Consider the following 16959-nt stretch of genomic DNA (forward strand, 5'->3'; position numbering starts at 1 on the left):
TGCCTCTGGCTGTGTCATTTAGCACGCTGTATTACAATGAGTGTATACTGAGGCTCAAGGTCTAGTGGAAGTCGACTTGTCCGCCATCTTGGACCTATCTGTTTCTAATCAGTTTATATCGTGTCCTCGGGCTATGTCATTCTTTTAAAGGTTGTGCCCTGCCCCCTTCCCTACTGTTTCAACCCCATCAGTTTCTTTTGCACCTAGCTCATTCTATCCTCTGTCTCCCACACAGACTACCAAATCTATGTTACTCCCCTGTTTAAAAACCTTCACTGGGCCATTCCCAACAGTATGGCATGAACTTTAAGGCCCTTCATTACCTGACATCACTCTACTCTTCTAGACCTTCTTCTGACACTTTCCTTTGATATACCCCAGAGTGGTAACCAAGACAAGAAGACTGGAACTATGCACGAAGACACTGAAATTTAGCGCAAAAAATTGAGACACTGACTTTAAAAGATTGCATGGCACTCCTTCAGCAGCACAGTTCAAAACCTTCCCACCTACACCGTCAGATAATGCACATTGTTGATAACTCCCGTCTGTTCTGTTCACATCAGAAATTAAAGCTGATCTGAGGATGAGGTTAGTGTGTCCTTCCCTGAGGCCAAAGTCCTTCATTTGTCGCTCTGGAAATAGGCAGTTCTCAGTCACCCTGAAACTCTCCTTGCCCTCCAAGTAAGCCATCCTCTTTCTCACATGGCTCTGTGGTAAGCCCACCAGCACGAATACTTTCCATTTCAGTGTCTGCCTGTGTAACCCCTTATGGGACAACTCAGTGTCACCTCCTCTGCCAAGGCTTTCCTGGCCCCGCCCTGTATTCACCAGCCTGTTTTTGCACTACACAGTGAAGTCTCATCTTTATTCGGGAGTTGCATTCTAACTCCCATGCACTGGACAAAAATTATGACCAGAATTACCTGCAGAAATCCCTTAGGAAGATGTCACTTGTCATGCCAAAACCTTGGTTCTCTGTACACCGATGCCAAACAGAAATACAGAGACAGAGTTATGGAGGAGAAAGAAAGAGTGGCTTTATTTCTTTGCCAGGCAGAGAGGGAACACCGCAGGCTAGTGCCTCAAGAACTGTGCCCCACCTCGTCCGGGGTAGTGGTCAGAGGTATGTGATAAGGATCTAGGCAGCGACAGTCTTACATTCTTCTTTCTTCAGCAAACTTGCAAAAGGGTGGGACTGCTGACAGGATCAGGGTGTGTGCAGGGTCTCTGGTGGTCTCCTAATCTTGATGAGCTTCTCTGGTCCCTTTAATCCTGCCTCAGGTGGCTTCCTGGCTGCTCCTCCCTAGAAGAGCTACTGTTCAGATCTGCCCTGTGGCACTCAGGGAAGGTCATGGAGGCTGGAGTCTTGCCTACAAGAAATGGGGGACAAAAACCCCTCCATGCCCGGCAACCCCACAGGGCCCTGCTTGGCATCACTTGGGAGACTGCTGTGTTGTGTCCTGTGGAACAAGGCAGCCAGTTTTCCTCCAGCATGGCAATAAACCACTGTTTATAAAGTATTTCACTTAGGTGTCAGATGGTTACAAAGTATTTCAATGACTGTAATCACATTTACTGTGGCAAAATGCGCACACTATAAGGCTTGTGGAATCTGAGACCCACTGAGACAACCATCTACCACCATCTCCCCAGTACGCCATCTTTCTCAGCAGGGGACACACTCATTGAGTGGAATGGCAGGTAGGTGCCTCCTTCCCTTCTTCCCTCCCTGCTAAGCTAGGATTCACATGAGGAGAATTCACCTAAGCTAAGATATGACCCTTGTTCTGTATTATCTTTTTTTTTTTTTTTTGGCTGCACGGCTTGCGGGATCTTAATTCCCTGACCAGGGATTGAACCCACGACCTCGGCAGTGAAAGCGCGGGGTCCTAACCACTGGACCGCCAAGGAATTCCCTGTATTATTTTTATAATTCCTTGTTCTGAAATGACCTGTCCAACCAACCAAACTGAGTGCTCCAGAAGCACTCAGAACAGATTCCCAAGGATGATCACAATGCTTTCTTAGCACAGAATAAGAATTAGTAAAAGTTGGATAAAATCAAACAATCTCCTTTATGTCCAGCCCCACCCTTGCCCACCTCTGAATAATTAATGCAGGGAGACTCCAGGCCACATATTTATCTTTAGGCCAAAAACCAGCACAAGAGCCAGCCTCCCTCTCTATAGGACAGTCCACAGCATCACCCTTAAGAGCACTTTCTTGCTGTTTTTATTATATCGAATCCAACCTCTTCAGCATGGAGCTCAAGGCCACCTCCCTGACCACTCTCCCTTCTGTCCCCACTCCCATGATTCCTTTTCTATATGGCTGCTTAGGGTCTCCAGCCTGCCAAGTGGGCACCACAATCTCAGACATTTTTAACCACCACGATCCCCCACGTAACCCCACCACACACACAAGTGGAAGCTGGGCCCTGCTGAATAGAGAGCCAGTCCTGGCTGGGTAATTTCAATATAGTTCTCCGTCTTTATTGATACACCACTGCACACATGAGGGAAACAGTGCTTTTCTAGAAAAGATTGGAGTCCATCACATTTCAGATGTGGATGTAAACCCTGATGTAAGCAAGGGACTCTGGCAGTGAGAGCAGCTGCAGCTGCGCTCAGAGGAGCAATCCCTCTTTGTGGCAGGTTTTTGGGAAATGATCATCCTTTCCAGGTCCTTCATTTTGTTTTCCACTGTCTGAAGTTTTTCCAGAATTTTCTCTTGCAGACCCAAAGATAGGAAGATATTATTGTCTTGAAATGGGAGACCATTCCCTTCTGGGTTGACCAGCAAAGCCTGAAAAAAATCTGAGCCTTTCTTGTAAAGTGTGTAGAGTGTGATTGCAAACAACAATATTTTCTAAAATAAAACAACAGAAGTTGAACGTTACTTGTTTATAAATGTGAAATGCCACAGTTTACTGTAGATGCAAAAACAAAAGATGACTCTAAAAGTAATTATAATCCCTCATTCCTATGCCAAGGCTTCTGTCTAACAAAACATCTTCACACCTATTTTGTCTTTTGATATTTATCACAAAATGGAGTGGTAGGCAGGTCAGGGATTATTATAATTAATATAATTAAAAAAATAATAGTAGATACTGTTTGCTGAAAGTCTGCCTCATGCAAGGCTCTGTGCTAGGAGTTTCCTTCTCTATGCAGGACCTATTTATGTAGAAAAAAACAGAGCTGGATAACCATTTAGATGCCTTCCAGTTCGGACTCTGTCATTGTCCAAGGTCATATATTTGGAAATGGTAGAGCCAGGACTGGAATCCAGGAATTCTGATTTCCATATATATATTCCATATATATATTCTCTTAGGACACAGTGGTCTGAAATACTGGATTTCCTGGTCATAGAAAAAAAATTTTTTTAATGTGCTAGGACAGAGTCCTGGTAGGAAAAGAAAATAAATCAACTTTTTTCCTTATAATAACTAGCACTGCTTACTGAGTACTACTGTGTGCTAAGCTTTATACATACAAGATCTCCTTTAATCCTCACCAAAACCCTGAGGGAGGCACTGTTAGCAAACCGATTTCACAGATAAGGAAACTGGGGTTTACAGGCTAAGTGACTGCCCTCACATCACACAGCAAGTGATAGAATGAAGAAGCCCCCGTAGTCTGACTCCAGAGCTTATTAACCACTGTTATACTACCTCTTTTTGGCTGAGGTGTCTGGAGGGCTGCGAATTCATCTTTCTGATTGAATTAAACAATAACCAAACAAGAGCAGAACCCAGAAGTACAGATAAGAGTTTGGCGTTTTGCCTTCTATTCTTCTATATTTCTAATTGAAATACATGTATATGAATGTGTAGACACACAAATCCCTGTTGGGGATTTAGGTCAGTTGGACTATATTAAATGAGATTTTTGGAGAAGAATTTAATTTAGAATCCTAAAAATTGGGTTCAAATCTCAGCTTTTACAATCTATGTCACCTTGGGTCAGTGATAACCAAGTTCGCTCACCTACAAAATGGAGATAATAATCCCTGCCCTGCCTACCATGCAAGGTTTTGAGAGATTAAGAGAATGCATGTGACTGATTTCTCAACAGTAGTGACATGAAAATAAGTGAGCGCAACAAAATAATCCAGTAATAACTTATCTCAGCATTTACCAAGTAAACCAGTCACCCTTTAACAAAGCCCTCTTTAAGTCCCGTCTCCTTAAATTTAGGCTGAACCTCAGTGCACCTCAGTTTCCTAGTTCGTCATATGAAAATAACCTCTATTTCATGGAACTGTTGGGATTCTCAAAGCATTTTAACTATATCGTCAATATAGCTATAATTGGTACTTAAACAGAGGTATGCTTGTAAAATCCTAAATGTTTTTCATAATCCCAGCCAATTGTACTCCTACTCCCCAAAAGAGCCCCTGTATATTCATTGTGATTACTAAATAAATATACACGCTTCCTCATCAGTTACAGAGCAAAGGCTCAGTAAGAACAGAAAGGCGAAACCCAAGATCCCAGTTATACTTGCAGTGCTATTCTATAAGAGGTACTCCATATGGTGTCTGGCACACGGTTAGACACTCAAAGATGAATACAAATATATGATCAAATAAATTTGGAGGTCAGGCTGCCTTCTCAGATTATGAACTTCTTTAATGTGTTTTATCATAAGACAAGCCAAAGATCATTGTGAGAAAGACCATTTTTATGCCAAAAACATAACTGATGGAAGTTTTTAAGGATAACGTAGTTTCAACCAACTTCAGAGACAAAGGTTCACTCTGGTTTATATGCATGGTCTTAAAACTGGGTGGCAGCAATATGGGAGGGAACCGACCAAATTTCAATGTAAAACTATTTAAATTTCTCTGTAACGAAAGAGTATAACCTGAATTGACTGAACACTTCGTTTCCATAAGGCATATACTCCTATTCCCAACAAAATCAAAAAGGAAATCTCCAGGATAACTTGCACAGCCGGAGCAAGATTATCTAGTAGCCCCAAACTTGTTTGCTGAGGCACACTAGTCCCTCTCAGAAAAGTTGCTTGTAGATAATTCCATATCGAGCTCAGAGAGATGATGTCCCAGATAGAAGACAAAGGTGACATTTTAATATAACAGCAGCTCCAGGAACTGCATGTGCAGAGGCTTTAGGAACCTAGATAGAGTTAGAAAGAGTTGTCTGGGAGTCCAGTTCTGAAGCCATTGTGAGCTGTGCTTTGTGATATCACTGTTCTGAAGTTCAGCTTGTTTCCCGCTCACCCACTGAACCTTCTCACTCAAAACCAAGCAGACAGTGGTCTGAATTTTCAGTTCAGTCATAGCACTCTCTCTAATCTTCGGCAAGTCCTAGCTCTAACACAGCACTGTCCAACAGAACTTTCTGCAATGATGGAAATGTTCTATATTTGCTCTGTCCAACATGGAAGCCACTAGTCACTTGAAATGTGGACAGTGTGGCTGAGGAACTGAATTTTACATTTTATTAAATGTAAATTTAAGTAGCCACATGTGGCTAGTGGCTACCCTCTTAAACAGTGTATAGAACATTTCCAACAATCCATGGGACGGAGAGCAATTATTTTCACATTTCAACTGAGAAAACTGAGGTTAAGTGGAGAGGAGAGGAGACAGGATTTAAAAAGGGCTTTTCTAAAGAGCGAACAGTTTACTTGGTAAATGTGGAGGGAGGTTCTTACTGGATCATTTTGTAGCATTTCCTTTTTCATATGTCACTACTGCTTAGAAATCGTGATCTTTGGAAAAGCTTTTGACATATTTGAGCCTCATTTTGCTCATCTGTTTACATCTCCTTCATAAGATTTACATTAGGAACAAATGGTATCATTTCCTAAGCACTTTGTAGACAGTAGCATGCTGTACCATAACCTATACGCCATGTTATCAAGTCCATTATTTACTGACTAGTACCTATCTACTCAACAAGGAGGTATGGAAGTATAAAATATAAGGTCTGTTCCCAAAAATCTTACATGAAAAAAAGGTAGTTCACACACAAGCGTATAATATAAATTGTGAGATCATTTACCAAGACAGCAAGAATCCAAAAGAGGGTTTGCACCAAGAGGAGGGGAGGGGCATGCTAAGTAAGGAGAGAAAGGGTCAGTTATGACAACTTTTAGAAAAATATTGTCTGATGCTATTCTGATTTGTTCATCTGGTTGACTAAAAGAAAGAAGATGAATAGGGAAGCCTGGTGGAGAAAGAATAACTGTTTTGTTCTTGCAGGAATCAGAGGTATGGCAAGTTGCTTGAGGTGTCAGGGACACATCCAGGAAGTGGAGTCTAGAATGTTGTTGGATATATAGTACCATGTCAGGGCGAAATGACCTACTGATTTAGGAGCGACTGCTAATGATGTTAAACCCATAGTCTGCTAGTGACTGACCACAACCAGAATCTTTTCTAGAAAGGAATACAAATTACTCAGATAAGACTTGGGATTTTACTATAACAAGTTAAACATATGTCAGAAACCATTAAAGAATGATAACCAAAAACTTTTTGGAGAAAAATATGGTTGTGACAACCGAATCATTACCCAAGACTTCCTATACTAGATGAGATCCCCCTGTTACATGGCACCTTAGACTTTACTTTCAAAGCACTTAACACGATTAAGGTTATTTGTGCAATTTTGGGTTTAATATATCTTCCCTGACTATTGTAAACTCAAGGAAGACAGGGACCAAGTCCATTTTATTGACTACTGTATCCCTAGTGCTTGGTACTTAGCAGGCATTCGAATATTTTTAAGTAAATACAAAGTCCCCTAGAAGAATTCCAAATATCCTTATAGCCTAAACTGTTCAATCATCAAGTGCCCATTACCATATTTGTATACTCGTTTCTATAGAAGCTTTATAGAGTAGCTGTTAAGAGGATAGGCCTTTGGGAGTATAATGGATCTGGGTTCAAATTTTGGCTGTACTATTCACTAACTTTGTTACCTTGGGCAGGTTACTTAACTTGAGGCTCAATATCTTCATTGGTAAAGTGAGAGTAATTCCTACCTTGTAGGGCTACTGTAAAGAGAACTCGATAATTTGTGTAAAAGAGGGCAACTATTATTTATAGTGATGTTTATGACCAAATGCAAGGTATTGTGGATCTCAATAGTATAAAGTTCCTCAAAGAGAATCTAGTCTGAAAACCCATCTATTGTTTGACTCGCCTCTCGGACACCAGAACACCTCCAGCGATGAATTTATCACCATGCGAGGTATCTCAGCCCACCTTTAGTGTCATCCATCCATCCATCCCTCAGTCACTTCCACATTGTGCCCTGTTAGGACTTCTTGACTTACACTGCAACTTATGATTTATGCAGTGCCTACTTTCAAAGCTTCACTAGGTTCTTCATTGTCCTTCAAACAAAATCCAAAATCCAGACCATAGTGACAGGCACTAAAATACCTGGTTCCTGCTGACCTATCCAATCTTCTCTCCTACCCCTTTCCCTTTTATTCTCTTAACTCTATAGCTCTACAAGATTTGTCAATGTCACTAACACACCAAGCTGTTGTGCCACAAAGCCTTGGCACATAATTGGATTATCCTAACTCCTATTATTTGTTCAGGTTTAAACATTGCTTCCTTTAAGGAAGATTTTCCTGTCCTCTTTTTTGGTTCCCTCAGTCAGGGCATCTTTTGTAGCACTTTTACTTAACTAATTTTTTGTAGTGTTTTGTTTACTGTCTGTCTTCCTGACTAGACTCTATTCTCCAGGATGCAGGAAACTTACCCTGTCATGTTCAACGTTCTCCCCAGAAGCTGGCAGAAGGTGTGTGCTTAGTAAATATCTGGCTATAGCTTTCCTATTGCCTCTTGTCTTCTCTTTTCCAGGCTAAACCTGCCAAATACAGGTTGACAGGTTTTTAAATCTCCTGACTATCCCAGTTACTTCCTCAGAGAGGTTCAGGCCTCCAAATGCAGGCTGTCACAGACTGTATTTCTGCAAGTGTAGACAAAGCAGGCCTGCTAGCACAGTGGGCCACTCTTTGCAGACTCAGCTGTACATAATAGGAGGTTGTGTCCCGAATCAGGAGTATAAAGCCGCGAGGCCTCACAGTCTACCGTGGGGGTGAAGAGGGGACACCAAGCAACTTTTCTGATTTTCAGAAGTTTCTTTCCGAAAGAAAAACTGACTTTTCCATAGGTCACACGATATTCACAGAAACAATAGTTTCTCCTTTCCACCTCTTTCTCAAATGAGGAACTGTCAACACTGGACATATGGCTGGAGTTGGATCTGCATGACCTGGCTTTTACCTATGCTTCAAACTTTATTTCCCACTACTCACTTTCACAAAAAATACAGCTTAATTACAGAACTGTGGTATTTGTGGTACTTTAAATACCACCTGCCACTTTCCATCTTTCTTCTTTCACATTAAGTTCCCCTCCCTGACATTTTTCCAGTCAGATGAGATTGGAAACTGGGCTCCACCTCTTCCTAGCTTTATCAGCTAGGCAAGACACTTCATCCCTCTCTTAAGTTTTCATCTGTCAAATAAGAATACTAACAGTACTGACTTCATGGAGTTATGAAAATTCAACAAGGTAATTTTATGTAAAGTGCTAAAAAAAAAAGTGTAATTATCCTGCATTCTCACAGCACTTCCCACTTCGTATTCTGGGCCACTGCTTCTAGAACTTTTCTGTGCCTATAAATCATCTGGAGATCTTACTGAAATGCAGATTTTGGACCAGGAGGTCTGGACTTGACATTCTACATTTTGAACAAGCTCCTAGGTGATGCCCATGACCACACTTTGATTAAAATGTTTAAGCTACCCCAGCTCTCACATTAAAGCTCCATGATAGCAGATCCTGTAACAAATCTGCTTTGTTATTTTTATCTCCCCAAACATCTGGAATTATCTTTAAATATTTGGCTAATGACTAACTCTGTTCTCCAGTGACTGTCCTTCACAGTGCAGGTCAAAAGTAGGTAAGCTGGGACAGGCTTCCCTGGTGGCGCAGTGGTTGAGAATCTGCCTGCTAATGCAGGGGACACGGGTTTGAGCCCTGGTCTGGGAGGATCCCACATGCCGTGGAGCAACTAGGCCTGTGAGCCACAACTACTGAGCCTGCGCGTCTGGAGCCTGTGCTCCGCAACAAGAGAGGCTGCGATAGTGAGATGAGAGGCCCACGCACGGCGATGAAGAGTGGCCACCGCTTGCTACAACTAGAGAAAGCCCTTGCACAGAAACGAAGACCCAACACAGCAAAAATAAATTAATTAAATTAATAAACTCCTACCCGCAACATCTTCTTTAAAAAAAAAAAAAAGTAGGTAACCTGGGACCGAGAGGATAGGTTAGGGATGAAATCCCTAGGAAGGCTAATCACTAATGACTCGGTCTCTTTCACACATGTGCTCATGAACATGGGGAAACATGGAAGCAAGAGAATTCTGGGTAAAATTCAAGAATCAAAGTGTCTGGCATTCTCGACTTCCACCTATCATTTTAGGGGGCACAAACTCAGTGCTTCCAGGTCTGTGTCAGGGGTTGGGGACAAACCCCAAAGAGACATCAAGTAAAAATGACAGTACTAAAAACTTCAAAAATAACCCTCTGATCTTCTGTATCATCATATAATCACACATGCTGGTTTTTAACAGAACATTGTCTTCAATAAAGATCAGACGAAGCAAGCCGCTACAACTGGAACAGAACATGATCTTAGCGTCACCTTAAAGCAAACCTTCAACTGGGTTCTGAAAATTAGGGTTTGGGTCCACTGCAAATGGACTCACTTGGTCCTGCCAGGAGGTAGGAGTTAGAGGTGGTTGAATGGATATAGTTGAGTGTATTTTATTTTGGCCGAACTGGGCGGCATGTGGGATCTTAGTTCCCTGACCAGGGATCGAAACTGCCCCCTGCAGTGGGACTGCAGAGCCCTACCTACTGGACGACCAGGGAATTCCCCTTTATTTTTATTTATTTTAAAAACTTATTTTATTTTTGGCTGCGCTGAGTCTTCATTGCTGCGTGCAGGCTTTCTGTAGTTGCAGCGAGCCGAGGCTACTCTTCGTTGCGGTGCACGGGCTTCTCGTTGCGGAGCACGGGCTCCAGGTATGCAGGCTTCAGTAGTTGTGGTGCATGGGCTCAGTAGTTGTGGCTCGCAGGCTCTAGGGCGCAGGCTCTGTAGTTGTGGCTCACTGGCTTAGTTGCTCCGCGGCATGTGGGATCTTCCTGGACCAGGGCTTGAACCCATGTCCCCTGAACTGGCAGGCGGATTCTTAACCATTGTGCCACCAGGGAAGCCCTCCCCTTTATTTTTAAATTTTTACAATTTTTTTTTTTTGGCTGGATATAGTTTAGTCTTAAACAAATTAGCAGCTTTCTCTTGGTCTGATCTAAAAATCTCTAGTATTAGGAATTTTTAAAATGAGGCCACTGGTTATTTCTCATGCTCAAATCACAGATAAGGACCTTTCAAAATCATCACCTACACCGCCTCACTTCGTAAGTGAGGAAACTGAAGCCCACAGAAGAAATTAGCCAAAGATCCCAAAGGAGTCAGGAGTGACCTCAACCTCTAAGATGTTCTACTCTGTCACTTTTTCTTTCAACAGAATCTTGTTTGAGAATCCTGTTACCTACTACGACCTGAGCCAAGAAATGACTTGGGCTTGGGGGGTGCTTTAGACTCTTAGGGTGAGGAGGTGGCAGAATGAAATCCCTGAAGAGCTGATAAAACAAGGTTTAAGGGTTAGAGAAAAGATCTTAAAATCTTAACCAGAGGCATAAGAAACGGATATTAGTAGTACGAGTCGTTCCATTGCTAGCTAATGAAAGTGGCTGCAAACTTTAAAAGGAACAGAGAATAAAGCTGCTGTATTTATAAGAATACATTCCATCCTCTTCCCCCAAATCCATTTCTTCCTTTTGTAGTCCCACCTCAATTGGTTGTACCACTACTGAACCTTAAGTTTTCCTCAAAACGTTTTCTTCACCCTCCAACATCCAATAATCCTCTTGAATTTTTCAATTTCGTCTACTCATCCCTCTGCTGCAGTTGTCAGTACAGACTCTCACCAAGTTTGCCTCAATTACTTCAACAGTCTTAATATCTACTGTTTCCATTCTCAGCCCCTCAAATCACACTCATTTCAAGTGATCTACAGATTATTAACATGAATGTTTTGTTTAAAATTCTTCAAAGGTTCTCAGCTGCCTATGGACTCAAGTCCAAAGTCCTTAGTGTTCATGGTTTGGTTCCTGCCTATCTCTACAATAATCTCATCCGCTCCAGTGCTCCCCTTTTACTGACAGCCTATCAAATTATTTGTAGTTGCCTGGAAACATGACTTTACATCTCTGAATTTGCTGTGCCCTTCACATTATGTTCGGCATACGCTCTCCTTTCTACCTGGACAACTCCTGGACATCCTCTTCTGGGAGCTATCTTGACTCCCAGAGTTAATTATCCTATCTCGGAATTTTCTTTTCACAAAAATTTTAAGACAATAGTCATTCAAAAGGAAGCTTCATCTGAATGGTTTGGTTAATAAGAAACAAAAAACTACTGGGGTAAAATATAAGTGCACATTCGAGAAAATATAAGTGCAATTCCAATTTATGTGTGGCATGAAAACTCATTATGACTAAACAAAAAATGGGTGAAAAATTGTAATTTATTGAAACTCAACTCAAAAAATATAAGATGCTGTAGTGTACAATATATTACACAGAGCACCCTCAGGTGCACATTCAAGTCAAGTAAGAACATATCCCTTTCCCTAGCCCTCCCACCCTGGGATCTTAGTATTTGTTCCATATACAATCATGCACACTTAATTTGAAAAAGGAAGCCCCAATATATTTTGATGTATTAATTAGCACCAAACAAGAATACAGTTCCATTTTTTTTAATAAACAAACAAAAAAAAAACCAATCAATAAACCAACTGGAGAGCTAATGGACTCAGCCAATACTGCTGACATAGATATTATACATTCATGTAAATACACAGCCTATTCTACCCTAAACAATGGTGTGGCTGGTTCTCAGCCTTTGTTCGAGTTGGCAATTGTCCCCATGTTGCAGTGTTGGAGCCAGTCTGTTTCTAAAACAAAATTGCTATTTAGGAACTTCCTACACAAAGCTCATCTGTCTTTTTTGTTGGAAACAACTCTAAAATTGGTGTGGAAAACTTAGATCTTTCAAGGACAACCACTGGCCGAAGATAATGAAGCTGTTTTAAGGCAAGTTCTCCACAGTCTGTTAATGCTTTGTCCAATACGACCCTCAGGTTTTCCAAGGGAGGAACTGTTGTCGTCTCAGCTACTATTAAAGGTGGGATTGCAGTCAGGTTCTCATGAATTGCAGAGTCACTGGAAGAATGAGGTATGTCAACTTCAGGGTCATTGTCATTCACCATATTATTTGCCATAACACTCCCTGTTAAGTCATTACTGGGTTGTGAAGAATTACTTAATGGTAAGTGCTCTGAAGGCTCCCAATCATCAAAATCATCTTCTTTCTCTTCACTTTCCTGAATAAATTTCAGAAATGAAGATTCAAATCCCATGGGTTTGTAAGTCTTCAAATCAAATGACCTGGGATGTGGATGCTTCCTAAAATTCTCTTTTGGGACATGGGTTGAATTTTTTACAGTGTTTTCTTGCCCTGAACTTTGCTGCCCGGTTTCTGAGTCTTTGATCCTTGGTAAAGGCAGCTGGAAACTTGTGAAATAAGTCCCACTTTCAGTCCCATCAGGATTAGGTATGGAATTTTCTATTTTACAAGGAGGAGGCTGAACTGTATTACACTGTTCCAAAGAAGTGGTTTCTGAACTATGGTTACATTTCAAAGTTCCTCTGTAGAGCAGAGTATCTGCATCAAAAACTGGGCTGCTTTCTGTACATCCTTTCTGACCTCCATCCCTTTCACCTGGATAAAGGGAATCGGCGGTCTGGACAGGTATGCTACTGTCACCTGGGGAATGGCTGTGCTTTGCGAGCTCTGATTCACAGCTTCTATCTTCTTCTTTCTTTATACAGGGCTCTGCTTCAGAAGGGGGCTCCTCCTTAATTTTGGTACCGTACTTAACACAAACGACAAGATTTTCCATCTGTTGCTCTAAATAGGCACTACTCATCTGATGGGTACGTTTGTAATGCCTCACTATGCTGCTCTCCAACTTCACCACAGATAAGCATCCTTGAACCATGCAAGGGTACTGCGTGTGCTCAGAATGCTCCACACACATATGGAGGGCTTCAGCTCTTGTTTTAAAACTAATCGGAGCTTTCTTTTCTTTGATTAAGCCACACTTTTTAGCCTTAGCATTAAACGATCTCCTGGTAGTCTGATGTTCATGCCCCTGAGGGTGAGTTTTTTGACACACCTTTTCACTCCTTAGTAGCCTTTCATTTGCCACTTTCTGGCTTCTAAACAGATCATCATAATAGTCCTTATGTCGATAATATACATGTTGAGAATAATTACTGCGATGGGTGAAAATCTGGCCACAGCCGTTAAGATCACAATGAATTTCATAATCTGAATGTATTTCTCCTTCAATATTATGCTGTTCCATCAAGTGGTGCTTCAACTTGCTGAATGTATAAAAAACAGCCGGGCACTGAGGCTGGTTACAGGAAAACCTGGCCGCTGACTCTGCTTCAGAAAGCACTTTCGGCTCTTCAATGTGGTCTAGGTTATGAGAGTCACTACAGTGCTTAGCAAGAGCTTTAGAACACAGAAAACGCTTGTTACATTCCTTATATTTGCAAGCAAATATCTTTTTGCATTTGACAAGTTCCCTTTTGGTTCTCGCTTTATCTTTCTCTAAACATAACTGTTCTTTGTTGTATTGATGTACAGTCCTGTAATGGCGAATCAAGCCTTTTAGATTGGTGAATGAGGAGTTGCAAGTTTTATGGATACAATGGAATGGTTTGTGGTATTTATTCAAAATATAGCAGAGATTTCCTTTAGCAACAGTTCTCCTGCTACCTCTCCCCTCTCTTCCTTCTCCTTCTTCTCTATGGCTACCTATTGGTGATGATATATCAGACGTTTTACTTTCTGTTTCTTCGCATGACGACTCCAAATCTGTTTCTGAACTGCATTCATCCTTTTTAGAATGACAGTGTGGCTTCTCAGAGTTACTGTTGGGATCACCTCCAAGTTCCACGGAACAATCACCTTTCAACCTGTCTACTGAGCATGGACCTTCATGATCACATTTTTCATTATCTAATAGTTTTTGAGTTACTCTGTCACTGCCAATTTGATGTTTATTTTTATAATGAATCCTAAGGTGTGTTTTTCTTGTAAATGACCTTTGGCAGATATGACACTGGAACGGGGAATACCGATGTTGAAACATGGTTAGCTGAAGGACTTTTTCTTTTGAGTAATTATGTTTCTTAAGATAATGCATTAACAAAGCCTCTCTGGTCACAAATTCATATTTGCATCCTTGAAGCTCACAGAAAAAAGGCTTGGCTGCCAGCTGTGCCAGGTACTGACTTGGCATATTTTCATCTTGATTCTGAAAATTAAGGTCTGAGATTGTAGGTGACACCGCTTGAAGAGACTTAGCACCACTGGATGGGTACCCCTGCAATGACCCTGAGAAAGATCCATGTGTTATTGAGTTTTTCAAGCTTAAATGCTTCAAGCGTAACAGAAGTTCCAACATGGTATCCTCTGTACACGGCCTTTTAGAAGCACAAATGGTGGCTTCTGAGGAATAACCCTGATGTTCTCGTTTACATTTAGTATGAATATTGTGATCTAGACCTTCATCTGGGGAGTCACTGTTTGTATCTGAGCTAGGTTTAGGTTCTGCATCAAACTTTTCAGTTGTTGGATTATGTTCATTACCCAAACAGGGAAAGAGATCTTTTGTCTTCACCTTTTTGGGTTTGAAATGGTATGGATGAACCTTCCTTAGATGCTTCTGCATGCCTCTTGCGTTTTTGTACGTGGAACCACAGCCATCAAAACCACAGGTAAACTTAGTCCCATCAAAACAAACTGCCACATTGGAACATTTTTCTTTTAAACCGGAGGGCACAAAGACTTTCTCGTGAGACAATAATATATCCTGCATGGTTTCAGAGTGATCCAGTGTGTCAATTAACTCTTCGTTCATGGAAGCTGAAGAGCTATGACTTAACTGATCACTAGAATTACTGTCACTGTTTTCTTTCAGATTTTCTGCAGTTTCTATTTGAGAACTAGCTGATCCTGCACAGAAAAGAAGATCCTCTGGTAAATGTGATTTATCAGTTTGGTCAAGTAGATGGGGCTGATCAATACAATCTTGCTTGTCACCTGCTGCAGGCTCAAGTTTCACTGATTTCTTCACATCTCCATTTGAACTTTCAACATTATGCATTGAGAGGTGATTCTGGTATTCAATTTTGGAATAATAGAACTTTTTACAGCCAACGAAGTTGCATGTGTAAGACGCATCCCTAAAGTGTTGTGCTTCATGGTGGTAAAGCTGTCCCAAGTCACTGAAAACAATATTACAGCCATTTAATTCACATTTATAACGCAGATCATCATGTTTTTGTTTATGGTTAAGCAGTTCATTCACTGATCCAAACCTAGCATAGCAATCTATAGATACACACATATAAGGCTGAGGACCACAATGCACTTGTTCATGCTCTCGCAGGTGAAAAGCAGACATGAAATGTCGTCGACAGTAAGTACACTTCTCTCTTCTATTTTTCATATCTAAGTAGTGCTTGGCATTTTCATCATTATTTTGGTGTTCAGCTTTAAGATGCACACTTAAGTATTTAAACTGCTTAAACACACGGGAACAGTCTGTGCCAGGACATGGGTACAAATCTCTGTCTTGCAGGTGGCAATCTTCTAATTTGCTGAATGTGACATACTCATGTGACTCTCCTTTGGCTTGTTCATTCAATGACTGACCTTGCTCTAGGGTTGCAGAAGGGCTCTTGGGACAAACTCCCTTCTGAGAGCCTTTCAACAGTAACTTCTTTCTAGAGCGGTCCCTTCTGCTTGGTGGCATTTTAACATGTTCCATCACATGAGGAACAAATATTTCTTTTCTCTTGAATTTTTTAATACAAACCGGACAGGTGTAAATTCCATCTTCCATATGCATCTTAGAATGATGAAGAATCCTGGCCTCTATACATTCCCGCTTACATAACAAACAGAAAAATTTATACTGAAGCCATCTCTGGTATCTTTCAGAAGAACCAATGGGTTTTTTGTCTCTTTTCTCCTTTTGGTGATCTGTCAAATCTCTTCTTCTATATTGTTTATCTTCTTTACTTTCCTCATAATCACTAAGAAATGACTCTAAAACATCTGTGTCATTAATAGACAGTTCATAGCCACTTAGGTCATCATCAGAATCTGAGGCTTCTTGTCCCAGAAGTTGGTGGCAGTGTCGTTTTAAAGTTTTCCAGTCCCAAAATTCAGGATCAAATGGCCAGTGGGCTTTTAAAGCTAGTAAAAGCTCACATCGGAGAGAATTCGGAACTGGTGCATTTTCTTCATCAAATTTTTGATCTGGTTGAGAATACAGTTCTTCCAACATATTAAATCCATCCAAACTGGGTTCAATTAAGAATTCTGTAAGCTGACAGGCTCGTCTAACTTCTAAATCTTCTGGTAAAAGACAAGCAATTGTTTTACAAACTGATGCCTTCATTTCTTCATCCTCACTTGATCTGAGTTGAAGAGCTCTGACACATAGTAAAATCGACACCCCAAGACCAGCATCTTGTGCCTGTTAAGAAAAATAGGGAAGAAAAGGTTTTTTTTCCCCAGTTTGGAAACATTACATAACTTTCACTGATAAGACACACACACACACACACACACACACACACACACACACACACTTACTTCTTAAAACTTAAAGTTCTTAAATCTTTCTTCCTGCAAGTTACATTTAGATCCTCCTTCTTTCAACATGCAAAGGACTGGATT

General features: G+C 41.1%; 2 protein-coding genes across 2 annotated transcripts in view; both read right to left on the reverse strand.

Moving 5' to 3' along the window:
• Positions 1–2556: 2556 nt before the first annotated feature.
• TMCO2 (transmembrane and coiled-coil domains 2) lies at positions 2557–5096 on the reverse strand (the record flags this gene model as incomplete). Its single annotated transcript, XM_082859645.1, has 2 exons — positions 2557–2871; positions 4875–5096. 2 exons carry the CDS (start codon positions 5094–5096, stop codon positions 2557–2559), a joined length of 537 nt encoding a protein of 178 aa, XP_082715771.1.
• Positions 5097–12106: 7010 nt separating this feature from the next.
• The window catches only part of RLF (RLF zinc finger), a gene marked incomplete at both ends in the record, with an annotated part of 82848 nt that continues 77995 nt past the window's right edge, over positions 12107–16959 (reverse strand). Inside the window, one exon of the mRNA XM_082834616.1 lies at positions 12107–16756. Within this exon, the coding sequence (XP_082690742.1) occupies positions 12107–16756 (4650 nt within the window). The remainder of the gene's footprint in view (positions 16757–16959) is intronic.

This window comes from Leucopleurus acutus (assembly GCF_964270905.1).
Source record: "Leucopleurus acutus genome assembly, chromosome: 2".
Taxonomy (NCBI): domain Eukaryota; kingdom Metazoa; phylum Chordata; class Mammalia; order Artiodactyla; family Delphinidae; genus Leucopleurus; species Leucopleurus acutus.